General features: G+C 40.7%; 1 protein-coding gene and 1 non-coding gene across 7 annotated transcripts; one reads left to right on the top strand and one right to left on the bottom strand.

Moving 5' to 3' along the window:
* The first annotated feature begins 1,442 nt into the window (after positions 1-1,442).
* On the top strand, positions 1,443-1,515 carry TRNAM-CAU (transfer RNA methionine (anticodon CAU)). The gene has a single exon. It is a non-coding gene; the product is annotated as a tRNA-Met (tRNA).
* A 326-nt stretch (positions 1,516-1,841) lies between these two features.
* Positions 1,842-25,314, bottom strand: TBC1D31 (TBC1 domain family member 31). 6 transcript variants are annotated; one of them, XM_051609305.1, is made up of 23 exons: positions 25,081-25,314; positions 23,216-23,362; positions 22,544-22,659; positions 20,523-20,701; positions 17,528-17,679; positions 16,915-17,074; positions 16,476-16,676; positions 15,130-15,306; positions 14,183-14,262; positions 13,934-14,080; positions 13,527-13,660; positions 12,470-12,603; positions 11,718-11,897; positions 10,494-10,726; positions 9,763-9,915; positions 8,482-8,617; positions 7,462-7,554; positions 5,703-5,843; positions 4,503-4,697; positions 3,943-4,093; positions 3,482-3,563; positions 2,915-3,031; positions 2,113-2,283 (listed from the first exon to the last, which is right to left on the bottom strand). In XM_051609305.1, the coding sequence occupies exons 1-22, from the start codon at positions 25,155-25,157 to the stop codon at positions 2,944-2,946; spliced, it is 3,156 nt and encodes a 1,051-aa protein (XP_051465265.1). In that variant the 5' UTR covers positions 25,158-25,314; the 3' UTR covers positions 2,113-2,283; positions 2,915-2,943. The 6 variants fall into 6 exon arrangements, with proteins under 6 accessions (XP_051465264.1, XP_051465268.1, XP_051465269.1 ...); XM_051609306.1 differs by having other exon boundaries at positions 2,119-2,206; XM_051609304.1 differs by lacking the exon at positions 3,482-3,563 and having other exon boundaries at positions 1,842-2,206; positions 25,081-25,312.
* Between the last annotated feature and the right edge of the window lie 128 nt (positions 25,315-25,442).

Raw genomic sequence — 25,442 nt, 5'->3', positions numbered from 1 at the left:
CATAGACGATTCACTCATCTATTTCTTTAAAGCTTTGTGACTACGCCACCCTATTAAAAGAAAAATACCCCTTCCCAAACATCCTGCATATTATGGGGAGGAAGGGTAGTGAGCTGGCCTCAAAGCATCAGAAATACAAACAGTCATCACTTGATTGTGCGCATTTAGGGCTGTTCGGTTGGGGTTTTTTTTGTTGGTGTGTTGTTCTGTGTTTTTTTTTTTTCTTCTTCTTCTTCTTTTTTTTTTTCCTTTTCGGGCTGCAGCTTCTGGAGTCACGTTGTCCCCGTGGCTGCTGTGTCATTAGCAGGACGAGGAGCAGGTTCGCAGCGGGGTGAGAGGCGCAGCGCCCCGGGGGGCCAGGCGGGCGGGAAGGGGTGCGGGGGCGAGCAGGGGCAGGGCGGGCAGGCGCCCAGCCATAAATACCTGTGCGCTGCCGGGATGCAGAGGAGGCACGTGTGACACACTTCTGTCACGCAGGTTGGGTTTGTCCTCACCCTGCCTGGCTCTGCGGCTGTGAACCGAAGTGCCACAGCTCCGGAGGGGAGCACTGGGTGGAGGGGACACACCGGTCCGGGCTCTCGCAGGGGGGACGGGCAGCTGGGGGCACATCTGGGCAGGGAAGGGGTCCCGCTGCCCGCACCAACACGCTCGGGAGCACGGATCCTCGGGGCCGCTCTCAGACCAGCCCACATTTTTTCCAGGGTAGCTTCCAAGATGCTGGGTCTGTGTCCATCTCAGATGCCTTATAGGGGGAAGAAAGGACACATGAGGGTGACGCGGACATAGATGTCTGAAAAGAGAAAAGCGTGTGACATATTTCGGATGTTAACCCCGGGGCTGCAGAGGGCAGGAAACACCCAGGAGGCCCGAGGGGAGGTAGTGGCAGGGCCAGCCCCCAAGCTCCTGGTGTGATTTAAAAAAACTATCCCGTCCCTTCCCCCAGCATCCTCCTGCAGCTGTTAGACGCGGCCGAAAGTCATTAATTATCTACTGACCTGTGCTGTGCAATTATGCTGAAAATGATGCCACCTAATTAACCTGACGTGTGAGATTGCACTCTGTCAACACCGATGGGGTGCCCAGCAGGGCCAGCGCTGCCACCTCGGGTCCCACACGGCGTCCCGCAGGGTCACCCCGCAGCCCCACGCAGTCCCCCTGGCCGCACGGGGTCACAGCAGGCTCCTCAGGAGCCTCCCGAGGCTGTCACCACGGGGCCGCACGGGGAACCACCGCGGTCACCTTGGGACCCCAGACGGTCACAGCCGCGTCCCACACGGCCACCCACACCGTCACCATCGGCACCTACACGGTCACCCTGTTGCTCCATAGTCACCACGGAGCCCCACGGGGCCCCGCTCGGTCACTGCGGGGTCCCACGCGGTCATGGCGGGGCCGGCACCGGGAGCACCTCGAGTAAGGGCGCGCAGAGGCGGATCTCAGCCGCCTCGTTAGCGCAGTAGGTAGCGCGTCAGTCTCATAATCTGAAGGTCGTGAGTTCGATCCTCACACGGGGCAGCATTTTTTGTTTCCCTCCCCGCAGCACCGAGGGGACAGCGCCTCTCCCCGCTGCTGCAGCCCCGCGCCTTTAGCTGCACCCCCTGGGTCGGCTCCAGCAGCGGCTGCGCCTGCGGGAGCACGGGATCCACTCGCCGGGCCTTACTCAGTGCTTGGCTCTCAAGGGAAAGGATTTTTTTTTCTCCTCTAATTGCCAGCTTCCCTGCTGCAACGTGTAGAAGCCACTTACACATCACTGACAAAACCAACAACTTAACAGGGGGTTGGTTCCAAGTCATGGCACTCACCAGAAAAAATAATGACACAAACACTGCAAATGTAATAACTTCATGGTAAGAAAGGAGTTTATTTCAGAAGTAAAAACAACATTATAGTTACCAATAAAATAATGGGGTTACAAACAACACACATTTCTCTAGTCAGTATTTGATTTTTATATAAAAATATTTCCAAAGGCTTTTATGACAATCAGTCCTTAATCACACTATACACATTCAGAATTTAACTGGATAATAATCTGAAAGCACAGGTGAGGAGCACAGCAAAGCCCCTCAAGGTGCCCACGTGGTGTCCTGGAAACGAGGGGGAGGACGTCTGGTTGCAGCCCGTGCGATGAGCTCCTGCCTGAGCTGCCTGACTCCTGCCATCAGCTCCTGCCACGCCAACACGTCCCCTCTGCTGTCCAGAGACACTTCAGTGCAAGAAACTCGGACTTAATATTGCAGCCAACAGTTTTCCATACATCCCATTAATGCTTACTGGAACCTCCTGCACAGAAACACTGTGTTTCACTAGCAGCCCTGCAGGTGAGGCAGCCCCAGGACCCGTAAAGACAGGGAGCAACTCCTGAGTTCCCTGGAAGTGGTACCAGTGTTATGTTACTGAAAGGTCAGATGCTGATGGGTACCTACAGCAGGGCCACAGAGACACGTTTCCCACTGCACAGTTTTGTACATAAGATGCATCTGATTTTAAAATGTGCTTTCACTGGCCATAATGGCTAGGACAGCCCAGAGGAAACGATTCCAGACTTATTCCTGACTATAACTCCCAGTAAGATTTGGATGAAAGACAGTTCTACGTCTTCTCAACATCCCCAGATCACACACACCAAGGAAGAAAGAAAAAGCAGAGGTAAAATGATGGGGCCAGAATGAGGTTAAACTAGGCTGAGATTAACGTGCCTATTCTCATAACGTGACACACTGCAGGCACTTCATACCTGTGCTGGTAGTGAAGACATTGTTTACAGGTGTGAAATAGAATACAACAATAAACTGGTTTGCTATCCACTTAACACCTACACAACCAATAGTGACTCAGTGGAACAATGAGGTGTTCCAGTAATGCTTCTGAAATTAAACATAAGAGAAAGGAGGGTCCTAACTTGGGAACTTACAGTGTGATGATGATGCTGATGCAGACAGTTCATTCAGACAGATGTTTGCAGTTCTTGGCACCTGATGGAGATCTGCTCTTCTCTCTGTACACCTGGCCTTCAAAGCACGCAGTCTCTCTGTAAGGAATGGAGAGAAAAGATTCTTTGTCCATTAAAAGTGTTTAATTTTCTAGTGAATTTTCTAGCTTGAGGTGAAACACTTTTTCTCCAGGAAGCAGAACTGGAACAATCACTCACTCCAACTAATGGCAAGTACAATTTGCTCAGAATTAGAAGTCAATGTTTCTAGTCTGTGGGTCAAAGCTATGCATCACTGCACTTCATTTTAAGAAATTACTTCTCCACATGTGCAATTCATTCTTACATGATTAATCTTCTGACAAATGGACCACTAAGATCATGTGGAGTACGGCTGCTTGTCCTTGCAATTTCATGAGGAGACACCCATTTTAATAATCTGCCGTTGCAAATTACTCCATTTTAAAAACATTAGGCAAATAAGGGTGAAGTCTGAAGAAGTTTGCCCAAAGCAGTATTAATCACCTAATCTTAATACAAATCATTCACCTTGTGTGAGCCTTGCAGAGATGGGGGAATAGGAGAAACATCTGCCCAAATGCAGCATTTGAGAAGGACGTAGGGGCCAAATCTGAAAGTGCATAAATGTTTTTTCCTGTGAACAAACACTTGGCAGAGTAACTTGTTGGCAGCTAGTTTGCTGTAATTTACATTGTTTGACAGAGAACTTCTAAGGGATACAATTTTATGATTGGCTTAAGCTGATCTAAACCTGTGCTCCTACCAAAACTGCCATTGACATTGCTGTATCTGACAGTTATCAAACTGAGATTCCTTTCCAAGTGTGGTCTGATATTTGGTTTCATGAAAGAATTATACCAAAAAGTATTTATGCAATCCCTCATTTAAGCTTAAGTTTATCCCTCATACCGGACACTTAGTTTGCATTCACTTGCTGAATGCTTCGTGCCACCATCCACAAAGGAGAACTGCATTATCTATTTGCTCACCAAAATAGTCATCTTCGTTTTGCAACTTTTCAGCCAGTTGTAATGCATAATTCATTTTGTCTTCTAGAAACTGCTTCCTGTGCTCATCTGCAGCAGCAGCAGCCTTCTGCTCTTCTTCCAGTTGACTTTTTGTCTGTATAACTTCTTCCCACTGTGCAACAGAGGTATTAAATGTGTCCTCAACAGGTGTGTTACAAGGAAAAAGCAACAAGGAAAACCATCTGGATTACAGACTAAGCTTCACCTTTAAATCACCTTTATATGTCATTAAGCTGAGGGAATGTTTCTTTCTGAAAAATTTCTCATTCCAACACCAGGAGAAAGGTAAAAGTCTTGGGTCAGAGAAAAAATAATTAAATGAGAGGAACTTACAGAATTAGGAATATGCTTTCCTAAGCCCAAAATATCCTCACCAATTTGCTCTAGTACTTCCAGAAACTTCCAGTCAAAACAGGAAAGGACATTAAAATAAATCAGTATTTCTTCAATACCTTTCAGTTTTATGCTCTACCATATGATGGCCAAAAGACAGTCCTTAGCAAAAGAAATACTGCAAATACCTTTTTTTCTGCTGCTTCCTTCATGGCCTTCAGCAGCTCAGCTTCCTTCACCCTGTTGTCATGCAGGAGCTTGGCTATCTCCTCATAATGCTTCTCACGGTCCTGATCATCTCGCCTGAGTTTCTGCAGCGCTTGCAACCTCCAGTGGGTGTCAACACGTTTCTGCTCTGCCTGGGCCAAACTCTCTTCAGCCACCTAGTTAAACACCTTTCTTACCAGGAGCTCAGTTACTCTATTTCAAATACACAGCCCTATATACAGATGAGGTCAGATGAACTCAAGTCTTCTGCAGTATCCCTGCACCTGCAGTGCCTTTCCTCCATGCATTACAGCAGGATGTCTGACCTACCAGGGCTTTATTCTGTTGCTTCTTCATGCTTCTTTTTCTTTCCCTTACTGAGGATTCTATTTAATTTTTTAAAAACTTTTTTCTGCTTGGTTGTATTTTTAAAAATCTTTTGGAAAGAAGACAACCCTCACAATAATTTTGGGGATTTTGCTTTCCTAGCGTGGATTTCAGAAGATTTACAGGTGCCATTAACATAAGATTGATACTTGGATGCCAATACCTCCACCCACATCCATCTGCTTCCAAAAATCAAAGGCTTTTTACAAAAATCCAGACCCATATGTTTATTTCTAGACAAAATATAAATGCAGATGCCAAGCATATGGGCAGTGGGTTAGCTGCAACTATTTTTCCAACTGTGCAGTTACAAGTTCCGAGCTTGAAAATCTGAACAATTCCTAATGTCAAGATACACACATTCATTACTGTGCCCTAGAAGGCAGCTTCTACGGCTGAATTTCCTGCCAAGTACTACCAATTGAAAGTTCCTCTGAGGCTTACTTTTGTTTTATTATGGTTACAAATAAAACATATTCCTTAACAGGAGAATGGCTTATTCTGAAAAGCACTTCTGAGTCTTACATGTCCCCTGAGAAGTAAAGAAAATGTAACATTCATGGCAGGCCCAGAGAATTGCAGTATATACAGCTGTTTGGACACTTTAGTCAGATTTTTGAAAACCTCAAAGCTTTAAACATACCATCATAATCTATTAATATAGGTAGCTAGAAATTCCGTTTCTTTAGAACATATTTTCATATTAATTTGAAATAGTAAAATGCAATACTAGTACTACTTGTACTAGTTAGTATATAAACTCCCCAAAATGTGTTAAAAACCAATCATCTTACTGTCTGAGCTTTCTGTTTTTCTTCTCTATCTATTTCCATCAATCTCTGAACAAGATGATCTTCTAGATCCACCTTTCTTCGGTGAGTATCCACCTCTTCTTTCATTTCCTTTGTAACTGCCTCTTGATCTTTGATTAGATGCTGCCAAACACACAAACATAAATTACTGTTGCTAAGCTACTAACCCACATTTGTAATTGTCTCTTTAACATTTATTAAAATTTCATTAAACTAGTATTTGAATACATCCACACATCTCATCCCACTACACATCATAACTGCTCATAGCAGGGAGGCTGGAACCTGATGATCATTAAGGTCCCTTCCAACCTTAACCATTCTATGATTCTATACCTGTCCAAGTTATAGTCCCTGCTGTTTTATCCACTTGGAATTACACTTAGTCCGAGTCATTACAGTGGCCTCGCAGGTTGATACTGATGTATCCATTCCCTAGATTACAGTAGAGCATAAAAGCAGAATTCCAACTTAAATTAATTAGATTCACCACAAAAATACAGATAGAATTTGAACTCTCACCATCTTTTCTTCACATTCACCAGGGCTCATCTACACAGCTTTCCAAAGAAGGCAAAACCCCTTTCCAGCTGTTGGGCTGTGTGAAGCAAGGTTAACATAACAGCCTCCTATAGCCCCTCACTGACAGCAGGGAAACAGTTCAGGGCACAAGCAAAGAAAGTCTACACAGACTCTTGTGGGCAGACATACACACTCAGTTAGTTAAATAATTACTACCTTTCTAACCTAAAGAGGATGATCTCTGTAGAATTATTTCCCTTAAACAGCTGACTTTACATGTGCAGGAACACAAATGAGCTTAGCCTGGTTTGTGTTATGTAGCCACAACGCAGTGGCTGCGTATTTAATAAATAAATGCTACAAGAAATTTAGCCCAGTTATGCTCAGCATGGGTTATAAAAAACTTGTAGCCAAAAGCTTTAAAAAACCAAATATAAGCAAACACATGCTTCAAAATACAGGTTAGGTATCTGGATGTCCACTTATGCTTACATTCCATTGAATCTGCAGGTTGCAGGATGGGCACATGTAGCTTTGATTCCTTAACTTCCTATTTCTAACCAAAATGGACATTACTAAAGCTTTCCATTGGCATCCTTGCTTTTCAGAAATTATTTTTTAATAATAATTAGGAGTATTATTGATTAAAACCCTTTATTACTGAATAGTGATCTTGCTGGATTATAAGTCAGTCTTTTGAGAAAGGAACTGAACATTCTCCATAAATTATCCACTCCTTTTTGCTTAATGATGTTGTTAGCAATTAGACATTTTTTCATCAACCACATCAATCTATTATACTATTTTCTCCAGAAAATGTAGATATATATGGATACCAAAGATGAAAAGGTGCAAGTTTCTGGGATGAGGAACATTTTGTTATAGACTCATTCCTTATTTACACATTTCTTGCTTCTTAACCAGCTGAGCACACAGCTAAACCCTGCAGCAACCAAATATCTTTGCACAGGAAAAGAACAAAATAGGGAGCATGTGGATATTTTCTCCCCCCCAAATAAAAAGGCAACAGTGCATTCTACTAATACTTTTATCAACAAAGGGTTTATTCTAAAAAAGGCATCAGAGTGTTATTAAAAAAAAAACAAAACAGGCTGCCTTTTACCTCATAAAGTCAGGTTGAGTGAACACAACTGAATCTGAGGACTGCAAAGGAAGGATCATTAATTATCAATGATCTGTATAGTTCCCTAATAATTACCTGTTCAAAAAGCTGTCTTTGTGATTCAAGTTCCATCCGCTGTACTTCTACATCTTCAACAGTAGCAGCTGTTTCCTGTTCTCTCATGGATGCCTTGAGGAGAAGAGAAACACATGAACATACAGTAAAAAAAACCAACCAAACAGTATCAAAAAGAATATCCAAAACCCCAAGCCACACCCTGCTTCTACATTCTACTTAACTTTCTGTCATGCCATGAATAACAGAAAGCACTGCATATCAAAAGTAGTGGGTCAGGTGGAGAAGCAGCACAGGAATATTTCTGTATCCAGCCATGCATATTAGGGGAATGTCAAGCTTGATCTAGTGTTAGTAAGCTGCCAAATGCAGCTCAGAATCAAGTGAGGAGTCTCTGAACCCAGAATGCTGTAGAAGACAACACACAGGTAGGGAAGTGGCCACTTTGCACCTGGCAGAACCTTTGCTGAGCTGGAGCTAAAGAATCTCACAGTGCCCTGCCCCTGGAAACCAACACACAGCTGTGCTGCACTCTGCAGAGTGTGGTTCTGAGACATGGGGAAGAGCCTTGCACACTCAGTTTGTGCCCCCAAGGTTCAAAAGTTTTCATTCTCAGCATCTGCATGCCATGGTGCTCAGGCTAGTAACATGGGAGCAGAGCCAGGCCTGGCCAGAGGCCGCTGCAGGGCCTCTCAGTTGATGGCAGAGTTAATTTGCAATCTGGACACACAGCCCACAGACAGCTGAGAATTCACTAGTTCTTTAAGGAGCTCATTACATTTTTCAACACTGCCAATATACAGATGAATCTGACTTTTCTCAGGAATTTTGCCAGTTAAAGCAAGCCAGTGGAACATAGTAAAAGCCAAATAAAGCTGTTAAATTATGCATTTACCACTTAAAACAGTCCTTCTCATGCTAAATACACCTCTAGGCTCACAAATCACAGTATCTAAACTGAAATTTTAGATAAACACTCTTTTCCTTGTTTAATTTCACTAATAAACCTTCAAGAAAAGAAGTGCCTGAGCAATACTCAGCCTTTCTTGCAATGTCATCATCCAGGCGTCTCAGCTCCATCTGACGCTGATCTTGCTGGTATTTCAGAAGGCGCCTTCTCGAAGCATCTAGGAATTGTAGCTCCTTTATTTTCATCTCTCTTTTCATAGCAGCTAGTCTTCAAAGCCAAACCAAAGAGAAATAGAGGAACTTGTATATATGAAAGGTCAGCACCAAAGAGCACAAACTTGCTCTGCAGTTATCCATTAGTTACCATGAGCTAACCTCTAACTTACAAAGCTTAGGACAGTCACTTTCATTCTTTTAAATTGTCCAGTTTTCACTCACAAGACAAAATTAAATTCATGGACACACAGTCCAGGACACACAGACAGCCTCTGATGGCAATGTCCCCACTTATGCTTTGAAGTCCTGTGACCTGTTTCTGCTCTACCTTAATAAGCACTAGTTTACTATTGCAATGACCCAGAACGGGAAACTATTCCTTAGAGTAATTGCCAGTGTCCTGGTATCTCTTTCTGCACAAAATCAGTCCTAAGTTAATTTGGAAAATATAAAACTCTCTCAAGGAACCACAAATGCAAGAATTAGTTTGCAAAGAAGGGCATGTTGTCCTCTTGTAAAAAACCCATAAACTTCCTCTGCAGGTTGCAGAGGTTTAGAAGTGCCTGTAGACATGGTGCTTAGGGACACAGTTTCATGGTGCACTTGGTAGCGTCAGGTTATGTCAACAGTTGGACTTGATTAAGGGTATTTTTCAATCTAAATGATTCTATAATTACTCATAGTCGATCTCAAGAACTATGGAGATGCTGAAATTCTGTTAAACCTTCACAACTGCAAAATGTACAAACTAACAGTTCAGTTTCAGTACACAACTCTGCTCAGCAACTGATACAGAAAGCAGTCTTTTTTTCCAAATCCACTGATACTGTAAGTGTCTCTTACATTTGCAGAGTGAGTCTGCCCACAGTGCAAGTCTGAAGTCCCAATGTGCAAACACACAGCAACTATGTGTGAATGCTTAAGAGCATTCACAATCCAAAGAAACCAGACAAGAGGCTGGGAGCTGAGACAAAAATATGAAGTGACTTGGCCTCTAATCTGCTGTATTCCCTCAGGCAAGGCAGTAATACAACTCAGATCACTTCATTCCCACATCAAAATCTGATCCACCAGACCACACTGTTTTCCCAGTTCACAATTGATACAAATTAGTGGTTATTTCTCCTTTACTCATGGTTAAAAATGTAATAATAGGATACACTAGCCAGGCCCCTAATATTGTTTATATTATAACACCTCTGCCTCTGTTCCACCAGCTTCTCCTCTTCTTCCAGTAGCACTTTTCGCCTCTGCTCCTCAGCTTCTCGAAGTAATTCCTGCTTTCTATACCAGGCTTCATCTTCTGCTTTCCGTTCCTGTGCTTTAGCTTCTAATTCATGTGCTAATTGTCTAAATAGAAGGAGATCACATGTTAGTAATTCAAGCCAAGAAATTACTTGATTACTTAGAAGTCAATGACTGTACTAGCAAAGAACTGCTGCAATGAGATGTCAGGAAAGAGTATGGCATCCCCTTTACGTGCTGAAGAAAAATTACAACACTGACTGTTACAGACAATGGGATGTTTCAGATGAGTGTAGATATTTTTTTCCTCACAGTCTTATCAAAATGTAGTTTCTAAAGGTGCTGTGGCATCATGTTAGCCACTGTTTTCAATAGCAAAAAAACTCCTAGTCCTTCATAAGGTTGGACACTACAAGGTCAACAGAGGCTTAGGCTCTGGTAAGTTTGAAGACCTTCAGCCAAACATTTTCTCCAAATTAACAAACATTTTTTAAGATCAGACTAGCAATTTAACTTAAAAAGGCGTCAAGCCAAACAACTCTTACCCTTTAGCAGCTATTTAAAGACATCTTCCTGAATTTTCTTCATTATCTCTCTTCTCAAACATACACATTACAGAAAAAGGCAACTGTGTCCACCTGTCCCTCCCAGTACGATACTGTCTTCAACTTTCCCATTCATACCTCTCCCGTAAGTACTCAATTTCATCCTGTCTGATCCTTTCCCATTCCTGAGTTTGATAATCTGTGATGACCTTGGGGTATTTATTAAATACAGGGTACTGCCCTTTTGTAAGTGGTATGAAGTCATCAAGCACACGCTGTGGATGGATATCCAGTGGTGTAGCCTCCATGAGATGGTAAGCTTCCTTAATCACAATGTTAATGTCCAGGTTGTTACGACGATGAAAGAAATACTGTAAGAGACATGCTTCCATTTAAATTCTACAAAAGATTAAGCAAGTTTTTTAATGTACCTATTTGGGAATAATTACGTAAATGAGCAAGATCTATATTACAGAAAGTGATTTAAAAAAGGGATTATGATGTTAGCTCTACCAATTAGTAAAATATCACTGGCTCTAATGAACATGACCCAAACCTCTTCCAGCTGTAAAAGTATGCCCTGGTCCTTTTCCTTCTCTCCAAAGGCAGTTGTATGAAACTAGGTGTGAACAGCATGTCCAACTGCCCACATATACACTCCTACCACTGGATAAACCTCCCTTGCCTACTGCTGTTACGACATGAAGCTTGGAGGTTCCTCTTCTTGAAGGACTATTCTTTCCTGCCAGAGATCTTACTCACCAAGAAAATATTTAAATTGGTTATTATTAAATGTAGCAATGATGTTGTCTGTGTGATGTCTGTCACACTGACTGCTCACAAGCACATTTTCAAGGTGGAACCCTTTGTTTGTGTACAGAGATGTTTTCATATGAGAAAACCTTCTTCCATGGAAGTCTAAACAGAAGGAAACATTTTCATTTAGCTTCAGAGAATGTGAAATAATACTGCCCAGTTTTACAAGTCTGAACACAAAATAATGAAACAACATGAGAGAATGACTATCTTCTCTCCACAGGGAGAAGTCCACATCAAATCCCCAAAAATGAGGCCGAATTATTTTGTGGTTGATGAACTATTGCCATTTACATGGCTTTTGGTGACACTAGAAAGCTTATGAAAACTTTTAGACATCTTGTTGCATGGAACTGCAGGGAATTGCTCAATATTTTAACTCATTGATTGTATATTTGGCAAGTACTAAATGACATTCAGAAACATGTAATAATATATTAACGTGAAAATGAAACATCTTCTAAGCTCCCTAACAACAGATACAGTGTTTTACACATCTCTGTAGGAACATTTTCCTAGGACTGTCTTAAACATGAAGGTGTTTACCTCAAAATCTGCTGTTTGATTACAATGAAGCAAGGGAGCTCTGGAACATATTACATAGGCAACAACAATCATTAGGAAGTACGAAGGATGGTTGGAGAAGATATTGTCAAAGACTTTCAGCCATTCTTCTCTTGTCAGAACCTCAGAGAACAGTGTTTCTAGAAGAGGCCATGCATAAACCTACATTATTTGGGAAAATTGGCAAAATAATCCATTAGTACAATTTTACCAATCCTTTTGAAGAAATAATATGACATTTTCTTGTCTTATAACAAGAATCTATTGATTTATGACACAGGAACTAAACCAGAATATTTAAATAAAAGTTTTATTACCACTATAAACATTCAAAATGTGTATGGGGTGATTATAAATAAACTTCTTATTCTGCTGGATGTTTAAATCTTCTGTTTAGATTTGTCAAGCAAAAATCATCCCTAATGATAACTAGAGATTACAAAATTAATTCATCACACCTGTGTCCACTCAAAAAAAAAAAAGTACATTAACAATTTGATTACTGTATTTTCAATCAATGTGGACTTCTAAGAACTACAGCTGCATGTATGTGGGATTTATGATCATGGAAAAAGAAAAGCTGCAGGAAAGAAATTATATACTCTTTACACTCCCATATAATTCACTTTTATTTAATGAAAACCCCTCAAAAAAAATTATTTCAACATAAAAGACCACTGCACTATCATTTACTGCAGTGACATGTTATAGACAAAAGTTGGCTAGAGTATTACCTGTGAAGTCACATTGTATTTCATTAAATGTTGAAGTAGTTCTTTGTCATGATGTGCCAAAATGTTTTCCATCATACTAAGGACATTAACTGGAGGATTGGGAAAATACTCAAACCAGTGCTGACAAAAATTAACTGAAAGAGAAAAAAAAAAAAGTCACAATTCACTATAATCCAGAGTGATGGACTCTTGACAACCTAAAGGTCTGGTTATAAAAGCTATGAATTTAAGAGTCAGTTTTAGGCAGCAAAACCTATTTAATCTATATCCATCTCTCCTCTTTCCCAGCATTTACTCCTGAACCATTCCCTGCACTGGTATGAGTGTTTGTGTCAGTACACTGTGAACCAGACTGAGGAACTAATCTGGCTCAAAAACAAAATGAAAAAAGGTCTGTGTGCTGTGAGACTAAGTGGTGGGAGGCAGATGGGAATATTTAAACTAGTATTTCTCTTCATGAAACTACAGCCCGTATCAGGTAATATTTAACATACTAAGATTAATTTCTGTAAACTTGGATACTTATTCACTAACAGCATGTGTTTGCAAAGTAGGTACGTATGCTTGGCAGCACATACCTTCTGCAGACTTAGCAGCAGCTGCAGGAACTAATTTAAGTGTAGAGCACTTTAAATTAGAGTTTTTCTTCAGAAAACAGCCATAGCCAGCTTTCAGCTAAATGCCTCATTTCGAGTTACCACATGCTTAGGATAACTAAACACAGCAAAACCTTATAAGACATCATTTCCATTTGACTGGGAATGGGTGAGGGGAGGGGTGTCACTACTTTTCCCACGTCTCTGAGATTTTAGTTATTATAGATACATTTGAGTTTTACCAGAAACACTGCAAAAGGACGTCTAATATCTTGTTTTATTTACCAGCAGGTTTTTGTTTTAAGCATACAGTTGTTAATATTAATTCCTCAGAACACCTTCAGAAGAAAACCTGGTGACCTCTGAGGAAGCCGCCCATTCATTTAATCAGGAAAAGCTATTTTATATGGGAAAGCTTAAACATGCTGCAGGATGTTTGAATTTTTAAAATAATTGCTTACCTACTACTGTAGCAACAACTTCAAAGCAGATCAGTTGGTTGTTCTGGAATAATTTTACAAATGGGAATGCTAGCAAAGGAATATAAGGTGTCTCAGCAAAGATATCAGACCAGTGAGCTAGTGCTGATAAGGTCCTAAGGCAAAGGCAAACCAAAGGTTTAGAAAACACTGATAAAAACCAAACAAAAAAATAATATCCACTTTAGAACCACAACACAGGAAGATTGTAAACTTAAAAATAGATGCAGGATTATATGAGTTAGAAAAACAAAATTGCATGAGGGAGGGCACTACTACTTAATTTTAGAATTTTCCTTACAGCTGATTTCAGCTATTGGATACATTACAGGTCACTACATGAAAATAACAGCCTATAGTATTTAAATAACTACAAGTATGTATTTTACCTCCGTAAGACTCTCAGCAGTTTCCTGCTTTTGATGGGATACTCATTTTGAATATTCACAAATGCACTGTGGGTACCCTTATCTATCAGCCTACTGAATGCCAAGTGGTTTTCAGGCAGTTGCAATAAGGAACGCCAAACAAACATCCTGCAATTAAAATGCAGACTTAGTCAAGCAACTTCTCTTTCATGGGCCAGTAAGCAGAAGTAATGTTATTTTGTGCGAGCATGAATAGGCACACAAACATACCTGTACTTTGCTGGATATTCTCCAAATCCTTTCAGTAAGGCCTGCAGACGTTTCTTGTTTAATCCACCTGGCAATTCATTCTATGAAACAGGGGATCAACAATAAAGGTGAGCATTTCTCTTTCATAATCTCTTTCCTCACACTCTAATTGATTATAGCAGCTAGACACTCAAGTTCTCAACATAATATTAAATACCTAATGTATTTAACATTAAAAATAATTTGTTACATAATCCTAGGTATTTCAAGAACAAAAAGATAATTCCAAAGATCATTCATCTACTCAGCTCAAAGAACAGCTGCTATTGATTTCAGCCAGAAGCAAATCAGACCCTAATTGAATGAACTATATAGAATTAAATTATGTCTGTGGCCAAACCATAGAGAACATTGACATAAGGAGTGGGCCATACTGTGATGAATGTTACAGGAGTATATATAGAAAGATAGAGAAATGTGGGTATATATATGTGTGAGTGTATGTGTATATATAGATGAGGATATATCTACATATGAGATGCAAGACAAAGACAGAGAGAGAAGACAGCATAGTGATGACAGAAGGGAAATAAATACAACAGTGATACATCTTATAAATAATTAATAAACAATGAAATGTCTCCTAGGCAGACAACTGAGAGGTGCCAATTTGCTTAGCAGGGAAGCAGATCAGATCTATCAAATACCCAAACGTGTCACAAGTTGCTTGAATGACTTCAGAGGTACATCGAGCTGAGGGGAGGCAGCTCTGGCTGTGTCACTAATACTGGAGTAGGGGCTAAACAGAAAGAGGAAATGGTACTAAAACTCCTTCAGTCCCCTCGCTGCTCAAATATCCAATGTATCTGTGCCAGAACTTACTCTCTAAAGTAAGAGGCTAAGTATTTTTTGCAATGAAATTTAAATGCTGCAGACTGGAGAACAAAATATTTGCAACTTTTCCCTACCTCTTTGTTTTCAAGTGATGTGTTCCCTTGCAGTTTCAGCAATCTGGTTTGAATTTTGCTTTCTTTAGGTTTCCAAGGCCGCTCTGACCTTCCCGAAGTCACTCTCATTCTCAGTTTATTTGCCTCTGATGTGCCCTTAGACTTATCTTCTACTACTCTGAACACGGGTGGTGGAGGCTAATATTAAGTGAAAACACCTTGGTTAACATCTTGTAAGACAGATTACATAAGACTATAATTTGATGGTTATTTTATATGCCATACTTTTGAGCTTGAGGGCCATAGCAAAAAGAACACAGAAATGTTCGTCCTATAAATAAATATAAATGGACTGCATGCTCCTGATTAACTGTGCCAGTGAATAAAACTGCTGCAATAAACTAGAAAGATGGTGAGACTGTTTATGTAGCTCAAAATCAACTAAAAAAGAATGTTATTCCCTTGTTTAGCAAACATTAGAATATAGCTGGGATAGTATAAATGTGTATCATGTACTGTTTGGGTCATTTACTTAAGTGTGTTTCTCCATGCCACTAAAATATTTTGCATTTCTATAGCACCAGTTAAAAGAATACAAAAGTTCTTTAGAAACTTTTATTAGTCTTCAGCATCAGGGAGGTATTAATTCAATGCTGGAGATTGGGAAAGCAAGTAACAAAGTGGATATCCCAGTTCGTGTCAAGCCTGCAGCAAAAGTGCAAATGGAATGCATGTGTGACATCTTTACACATCCTTCCTCAGCTCCAACTCCATCATTATCCAAAGCTGGTTACTGTTTACTTCAAAGAGGTGGTGATTAAATATATATGGAATTCTGGATTTTGAAACCTGACTCTCATTAATAAATTGCTTTAATAAAATAAGAACTGGTATTTAGCATGTTTGTTATTTAGGAAGGATTAGGAGTATGATTGTGCCATAATGATGGATGCTGGCATCCAATAGCACAGTAAGAAGAACAAAATGACAGTAACAAAAACATCATTCATGCCTGCAGTTAAGACAGCATCAGCTGCAAAACATTTCCTATAGGAAACGGAACAGAAGCAGCACAATAATGCTGTTTCCATCTCTCCCAAAACGTCATTACAAAGGTAAATTGGTCCTTACAAATTACTGTAGAAAGAAATAGCACCTCCCTCTACTCCCACCACCAGAAACACAGTAACATATATACTCTAAAAACATCATTTTGCCTGATAGACTGGAGTAACTATGAAGGCAACTTTATTTACTATATGGCACTTCAACATGTCTGCAAACTACTGCCCATACAAAAAATATGTAGAAAAGTATCAACTTTCATGGGATTTACTGCTTTTTTAAAGATATTAAAAACACTGTACCTTATTTCCTTCTTGAGTCAAAGCTTGGACACTGTATAAATTGAGGCTACCGTTTTCCATCACTGCTGCAATATACCGTCCATTGGGGCTAAGTGTTGCTGTACTAATTCCCTCTTCATGACTCCCAATGTCAAAAAGAAGTTTGCACGTTTCTATATTGATAAATCTCATAATATTATCTTGACTTAACACTCCAAGAATCTAGAAGTTAAAAGGATGAGTCAATTAATATTTTCAATGTAAACCAAACAGGAATACCCAATTTAGCAATGATATTCCATTTGGCTAAATGAGCAACTGAGCAAACATTTAGCACATTAACTTTCCTTTTGTATGGTAACGGGCCCACACCCCAGTGCCTTCCAAAAGCCTCCAAAGTATGTGTGTTGAATTCAATACCCAAGTACTCCAGTCTTAAGCTTTGTAAAAAAAAACTGACCTGATTGGAGCCCCCATCAAAACTGTCTGGGAGGAATTCCAGGTGACGGACAGCTCGAACTTTTGCAGGCATCTGGATTATTCGTATCAACTGCTTTGATTCTAAACACCATAAGTGAAGATTATTTGATTTTCCACCAGCTACGAAAATCCGTCCATCTCTGGACCACAGATGAGGCAAAGTTTCCATTAGAATACTATCATTTTAGTACTAGCTAAAAAGAGAGTTATGGTACATTTCTTTCTATGCCCCCAAATCAATTTTCAATCTATCATTATTCCTGCCTTATTCTCCTGAACGAACAAAATAACTCCTAAATAATAAAATTTGCTTTTGTAAAGGATAGTTTAAACCTTATTTTAGTGCTCATTAAAAATCAACTTGCTTTATTTCAGTGGTCTTTAAAAATCAGCTTATTTTATTTCAGCTGCTATGGGACTGTAATAAAACCTGCTCTTAATCCTCGCTGAAAGTATCAGTCACAGTAGAGTTTAGAAGCTTATCATAGTATTTAGCTCAGTACTTCCATAAAACATTACAAAAAAGGAAAGAAAATGTGTTTTAAAACTTCAATGTTTGTAGTTTGCTTAAGATGTGTAAAATAGTAATTTACCTGGTAACTGCAAAGACCTTATAAACTAAAACAGAACCTTCTACAGGAGTTGGCAACCGGTATTTACAGTGAAGAGTATCAAATTCCCATGCAAAAACAGAATTATCCTTGAAACAGCTAAGGATGGTGTTACTCAGAGGAAGAAAAAAAACCTGGAAGAACAGAAAAAGAAAATAAATTGAGTATGTTGTCAAGGAAGTACCCTTTAAATTGGACCAAAGTTCATGGCAGAATAAAATACAGCAGGAAACCATGACAGTGTGGCTATTACTGTAACTGCATGATGCAGCTGCAACGCAAGACTTGGATCCCATTCCCCTGTTGCAGTCTGGTTCAGAACCTGTATCATCCTTTGCTATGCCAGCCTAACTCACCAAAATGACACATGTCTTTATCTGAGTTATTGCTATGACTGTTAAACCACCTTGTGGAGGTTTTTGAGGCGTGCCAGAGAGTATGTAATATAAATGGTCAGAACATGAACCCAGGAGCAGGAGGGGATGAGAGACGTGAGCCAGAACTGCTCATTCAGCAACTGCTTGTTGCACCTTCCACAAACCTCCTCAGCATTCAAACAGACCTAAGAGCCTGCAAATACACTCTATGAAGCACTCATTTTTAGACAAACTCTTTAGTTTTACATACTACTATTAAAAGTAAAAAATATTGTAGAAAGTTTTGCAGTGTATTCTCCAACTATGAAATGCAGAATACCAGCAAGCTTGTAAATACATTTTTTAATTGTTCTGAAGGTGTTTATTGTTTGTTTACATGTATCTTTTTCACTAAGAAAAAAACCCCTGGATTATTTACATTTTTGGGTGTCATTATATACATTCCTGCTTAATGACAAATTACTGGTTTAGATCAGAGGTTCTATTTTGGCAGCAGCACATGCAGCTTCAGCAAATTCCCTGTACCTGTAATTTTGAAGATTAAACTGAAAAGCTCTTCTGGTATCTGAACATGGAGGGACTACCTGAATGACTGGCTGGCTGAGGCTTAGTCAGTGCTAAAGAGTTTTGGTCTGAATGGTCTCTTGGGGCCTTGAAAATCTGTAAATCTGGATATGTGGGATGGGAGTCATCTTGCTGAATGTGAGAGACTGAAAGTTGGATGTTGAGGCCAAATTAATCACTTCAAAGTGAGCAAAAGTTACCTGTGAAGAAAGAGTCACCTCACCTCACCTATTTCTCTTCAGACAGACTGAGCTGCCTGCCCTCCTTCAAGGACCCTGACAAGTGCAGACAATGAGTTAAGAGCAGATGCCTATCATGCAGATGGATGAAGTTTAAATGTTGCTAAACTGGAGTACTGAACAGTTCCTGATTTCCTCTAGACAAATACCACAAGCTGGTCACAAGCAGCTGTTGAATAAGCAGTGATCCTTTGAAACTAGTCATTACAGATGCCTTTCCTTAGCTCTTCTCATTTTTTTTCCACCCTCTGGTCTTACAGTGTGCAGCCCAGACTCTGTCTTTTTAAACTAGCTTTGCCCCATACTAACGTAACAGAAGGTCTATGTTGGAGGGCAAACTGGATTTAAGTAAGGAACCACCGAAAAATGCACTGCAGAGATTGGTGTGACACTATTACGATGGCTCAGCCAACAAGCATGAATCCAGCTTTGGACAATGAGTGTCAGGGCTGCAGCCTAATAATAAATCTAATCTTTAATAAAACTCTTATCTGGATGTCTTAAAGTGTGCCATGGGAGTAGGAGAAGAAATCCAGATAATGACCTACCTATAAATGGCAGAGCCAAACCAAAAGTGCAGACTCTTGATTCCCAAACACTGATTTATTCATTCAACCACAGTAATTATTTTTTAAGGTTGTTTCCATAATGTAACACCCTGATCCTACCTAATTCCAAGAGTCATTTTTCAATATCAAACCCCTACACATAGCCTACAAAAAGAAAGATATTGAGCAGCAGAAAAATCTTGTTCACTAATGAAATGTAGTCCTCAATTACTTCAGCAACATGCAATACACAATAGTTTCAATAAAACAAACAAACAAACAAAAATTGATGCATGATCTTCCACAGTAATTCCTAGGTAGGTACTTCAGGCAGACAGATTTTCTGCCTGACCCAGAATACGGTTAAGACACTCAAATGAATAGCCTGGTTCTCTGCAAAATCAGCTTGGCTTTTTAGTGACCAGCCTAATGAGAACTCCGGTTTGAAGTGGTGTTTGTAAGTGGTGTTTTCACTGCAGAGCAGCACGTGTGTAAACCATGCTCAGGTGTTGCGTCAGCACTATCTGTGGTGCCAAAGTTTGACGTTTGGTGGCGCAGGCAGACCTGCTCAGCGCAGTGTAACGCTAAGGAGGACCTATTTAACCCACTCCCTGACACAAACATGACATCATTCCCTGTGTTGTCACAGTAGAACTGCCTGTGCAGCGAACCGGAGAAACCACTAGGCTGAAAAACAGCGATTTATTTTTGCTGAGTTACTTTCCAGCTTTCTTTGTTGCCACATTCAGTGCCCAGCATGAATAGGAAGAGCAGCAGCTCTGGAACAAGCTGAACAGGGCAGATCGTCGTGAATGTCTCAAGTTACTATTATGACACCAAAACTGTTCTTTTAACAACACCCTTAAATCCAAGTATCATTCAGGTTGGAATCAATCTCCAGAGATCCCTTCATCCCCTTTGACCCCGAGGTCAAAGCAGGGAAAATCTAGAAGAAGGCTCCAACTTCCATGTTAAATTGGGTTAGTCGCGGTCATATGCAACCAAGTTGTGAGCATGTCTAAAGACAGAGGTTCCTTAAAAGTTCCCAGCAAATCTCAGCAACTACTGAGTCATTATTCCAGTGGTCTGGGTAATGTGATAGGATGACACTTAAGCAGATATGCCCAAAGAACATAGCAAAGATTCAGATGTATTTTAAGAACTATTTTCAAGCACTGTGATTTTAACATGTGGTGTTACTCCTGCTGAGGTGTGCTTGTTTACCCTTTAGCAAGTGCTCTTTACTCACCTTCTGTATCCCCACAGACTGACGAACGTTCAGCTTTCTTTGTCTTTGAAAGGTGTCCAAGTCCCACAGCTGTGCTGTGTCAGTGGATGTAGTGATGGCATACCTGCCTGAGCCATGGACAGAGATGGAAGACACCGAAGAATCATGTCCCCTCATCCAACTAACTAGCTCCTTGGTTTCTACAGGAGTTGATAAAAATATGAGAAGGATATTAAAGCCATGCAGAGTGAAACAACTACTTTACCCTTTGTTGCCAACCCTATGCTGTGAAAGAGACTTGTAAACACACCTAGTATACAACCATTTACCATTACAGCCCAACAAACAGGAAACAAGAAACAAAACCATCTCCTCATCTCCAAATAACAGATTTCATAATTCTTAGTTCTACACAGAAGGCCAACTTGCACAGGCTTGTTTTATTTCGGCTAAGAATCAGTCTTAAAAAGCCATGAATACTGTGATCATGTGAGTTCAGCATGCCTCATAGGCAGATTATCTGATGTGAACTTCCACAGGAATCTCTAGAAGTTGAGACTGAATGTTCTAGTTAGAACTCTCCACTTGTTTTGACTTGTGGACAGTATGTATGAATGATTACTCAGCTATTTACAGGTGCAAGGAAGAAAGGTTTAATGACTATAGAAAGGCACAGTCAGAAAGCAACACCTAATTAATTCTTTTAGAGTCCAGAACATTTTCATGCTGTGTACTGCATACTAAGGAAATGGTTACCCTGACTTTGTTGCCTCCCACTCGTGACTGCATGGCCACTAATATCCCCTCAGCAACCAAACTGTATTTGTGGAAATTACACTATTTACTTCAGGTAGTTTGCCTGACAGCCCATGGGGTGGTTCCAGCTGACAGTACTGCTGTGGCATTAAAGATGGGAAATGGCTATAAATGGCTATAAAGCAGCTCATAAAGCCTAACAGTGAAACTTTCTGCAGGGCTAACAGACACTTGAGTGCTTAAAGCCATTGTCACCTGGGAAGATGAAATGGGATTATGAAGCACAGCTTCTAAAACAGGTGATGGAGCCCACCAACTGTGTAGCATCAAATACACCCTAAGGATAGTCCACCCAGTACCGACTTCTGAGAATAAACATTTATATTTTAAAACACTCTTCAGTATTACTTGGTAACTGGAAACAGCACCATATAAACACACAGGACTCTGAAAGAACTATGAAGATTTCTCTAAATGCATCCAAGATCTAAGTTTGGTCTTACTGCAGTCAAAAGGAGGAAAAGAAGCAGAGAGGATTTCAGACCTTAACGTTGATTCTTCCACTACTTTGGGACACAGTGTGTTGTTACATTATAAAATTGCAGATAAGTGATGCCTATTGATTTTTAAATATTTAAATCCAGATGATACGAAACACTATAACAATTTTTATACATTAGGAAAAGTGTATTAAGAATTGTCAATACCTTCATTATTTTAACTTCTCATCAAGACAGAGACACACAGCTGGTCTGTGAAGTTAATTTTAGATACCACTCTTGAACAAGGACACAGATCTCCTTGTACACTCAAAAGTACTGTCAGTTCTTTTAGTATATATTGTCACTTTGTTAAAGTGTTTTACTGTAAATGCAGTTAATAACTGGTTCAGTTGCATACTAACATACTGTCAATTGATTTTTGTTTGATTTTACATATAGGACCTCATTCTAAGCATATATATAAAGAATTGCTTTAAAAAATGACATCCATAATTACAATCCTGTGCTAGACTTAAGTTAAGCAGGTATCTACATGACTCAGTGAGAACAAGAAACTTTGACAAAGCAAAGGGTTCATTTACCCATAGGACTGTAGTTCACATGAGCCCAAAGTAACATGAAATACGTAACAAGATTTCCATCAAAAAAGCCTTTAAAATAGTATTTGAGATAGAAACTAAAATTTTATAGGCTATATAGTAATACAATTACTAAGTAATAGTATATAACACTATTGTAATAAAGTAATAAGATTATATAGTAAGCCATTAAATTTCTCCTTACCTGTATCAAAGCATTTAATGGAATAATCTGCCAAAGCCACTAGGAATTCTGTCTTTCTGCGAAGATTAAATGCCAAAGCAGTGCTAGGTTGCATTGTTCGCTGAACAAGGTTGAACCTATTTAAAAATATATGACCTTATTGTCTTAAGAAACTTAGGTTTGTGATGTCAAGTGAAGTAATAACTTCATCACTTTCAATATATTCCACTGAGAGACAAAAATAACTCGAGGGCAAAGAAACAGTATCTAATTAAGGTAAATATAAAAATATGAAAACTCAGTAGTGTAAATCAATAGACTAATTAATATATTTCTGCAGGTGACAATACTAGGTCTAATTTATTGTAACTCATGTTACTGATGGATCGGTATCGTTCAGAGTAACTTCTTGTGTTAGCATTTCATCACTTAAGTTCCATGAAATTGCTGTTTGTTCAGTTTAGTCACAAACTACTGATCTTCTGGAGCAGCTGAACTAATAAAATACTATTGCAGGAGCCTAGAGGGGCTTGCAGTTTCAGCTCTGAGAAAACCACTATTTATCTCCACATTCATGCAAAACTGAAGGTTAAAACCAGACCAGTGACCTGCTGTCCAGGCACGTGCCATCCATCCCCCCTGAATGTTACAGATGGCAAGACAATTAAAATGTCTTGATAGAAAGACTATTACCTGTTTCCATTCAAGTCAAAAACATACATATTCCCTTGGTGGTCTCCAGCAAGTAGAGAATCTCCGGAACTGTCAAAAGCGACGTTCAGAAAATGTATTGTCTTTGAATGGTATCCTTGGACACTATGAATTATGTTTACTATAACTCTGTGGAAAAAAAGGCAATCAGAACAACCATGCTTAGAACTGTTTTATTAGCACATATTTCTCCGAAGACCCAGGGTGAAAATGTTCATAGCTTATGGTTTTACAATTCTTATAATTCATAGTGTTCTACGAAAAATCTTCTTCCATGAAAAAGATGTATTTCTCATATAAAAAATACAGCAAACAAAGGAAGTCATTAGCTATATTGGAAGGTAGTTAAGAGACTTGTGAAGCAGATGGGGAAAACCCACCGTTCATTATCCTTTTCTGTGGCTCCTAATCACCTGATTTTAAATTATATTTTAATGAATAAGACTAACATATATGCTGTTGTATCATCTACCGATGTGTCTGAATGCCCGACTCAGCACCCAGCAACAAACCTGGCTTCTCATTATCACCCTGAAGAAAACAGAGAAGCTATGAATTAATGTAAGAAAGCTGCCAGATTAGACTGAGGTGGGGGGACACCCAGTTTTAATACCACTTCTTTCCAGTCTTCAAAAAGCATGAAGCAAGCCATATTTATAATCATCATCTGAGATATTATGGGACAAAAGTTGCTGCTTTTCACATTCTACCCTTGTACAGTGCTGTTAGTATAAAAAATGAGACAGATGCAGAACCAAAGCCCATGTGCAGAATAGTCCACAAAAAGGAAGGCTTTTCCAGGAAGCAGGACATCAGGATTTGGGAGATCTACTACACCTGGATTTCTCAGAAAACACTGGGCCAACCAGCTATTTTCTATCATCAGTTGGATGTAAACTTTTAGTCTAAAGCCATACAGGATGGTGGCAGGATGATTAAAACCTGCAGGGCACTTGCAGAAGACTGTGATGGTGGCAATATAAGATGCTGACAGCTGAGCCACCAGTTGCCAAGGGAGGAGAATCAGCAGCCCAGCATCTGCATGCAGCTGTTGGCACACATACCAAGTCTGAGTATCAGAAGAAGGGCCATGCAGCCTTGGTGCAGACTAGAGACAAAACTAATTTCACCTCACCCTGCTAAGCCTATTCTTTTCTGCAATAAAAGGGTCATAAAAATGAAACTAGAAAGATGTTAAGCTAATTTGTTTAAATTATAATTATGATTTAGTGATGCTAGGATCTTTAGGGTCATAAAAAAGACACAAGGTATGACTTGTGATTCTAAAAACACTTTGAAATGTGAGTACTTGTCAGTGTAACTAGAGCATCTCCCAGGACTTCCTTAATACTGCTCCCTGCCTTTCCAAAGTTCCTCTACTAAACACACTAATCACACGAGAATAAAGCCAGGAGCTCATGGAGCTGTGTCCAGATTCCCCACGCCAAACCCTACGCTCCAAAGCAGCATTCACACTGCTGCTCTTCAGCTTGGGACAGACAATGTTTTCCCTAGTATCTAACATTTTCATTAAACTCTGGTGGGAATTTACCGGAGTTATTTTGCTCAACACAATAAAAATAAATAAAAAAACCGAAACCAAACGACACAAGAAAACGGGGAGAGTTATCCAGGGCCTTGTCCAGCCAAGCTGTGAGCACCTCTCGGCACGGAGGTTTCCCTGAGGACCAGCTCCTCCCTTCAGTGGGATGTTCCCCGTCATCTAACCGGGCCTGCAGAAGCTCCGCCGGGCCTGCCCCCTCCCCTCGGCCTGCCCACTCCCTCAGCGGCCGCCGGCCCGGCCCGGAGCCCCGGCTGGGCCTCCCCGCCCCCCCCGCCGCCGTTACCCGCGCCGCGCCGCCGGGCTGGGCCTGCGCTGCCAGACGGGGCCGTGCAGGCGGCTGCCCAGGTCGCAGCTCTCCATCCCGGGCCCGGCCCTCCGGCTCCTCCGGCGGCCGCCGCGGCGGGGCAGGGACCGACGGGCGGTTCGAGCCGCCGCGGACTCAGAGCGCGATGGGAAGAGGAGGCAAAGCAGGAGGGGCCCTCCCCGCGGCGCGGCGGGACCGGACGGCCCCGGCGGCTGCCGGGACTTGTAGTTTCGCTGGCCGGGGCCACGGGAGGGACAGGGCGGGCACAGGGGGGCGGAGCGCGGCCAGCAGCCGGCGGCAGGGCCACGGAGGCGACGTCTTACGAAGGGAACACACGCGAG

The sequence above is a fragment of the Apus apus genome, chromosome 2 (genome assembly GCF_020740795.1).
Source record: "Apus apus isolate bApuApu2 chromosome 2, bApuApu2.pri.cur, whole genome shotgun sequence".
Lineage (NCBI taxonomy): Eukaryota > Metazoa > Chordata > Aves > Apodiformes > Apodidae > Apus > Apus apus.
This window is presented reverse-complemented; position numbering and strand designations above follow the sequence as displayed.

Excerpts from the sequence above, each read along its gene's own strand:
- TBC1D31 (XM_051609304.1), bottom strand. The coding sequence starts at position 25,157 with ATGGAGAGCTGCGACCTGGGCAGCCGCCTGCACGGCCCCGTCTGGCAG. Across the intron at positions 9,916-10,493 it reads ATTGAGTACTTACGGGAGAG|ACAATTAGCACATGAATTAG; the intron begins GTATGAATGGGA and ends CCTTCTATTTAG. Across the intron at positions 5,844-7,461 it reads AAAGACAGCTTTTTGAACAG|CATCTAATCAAAGATCAAGA; the intron begins GTAATTATTAGG and ends TGTGTTTGGCAG.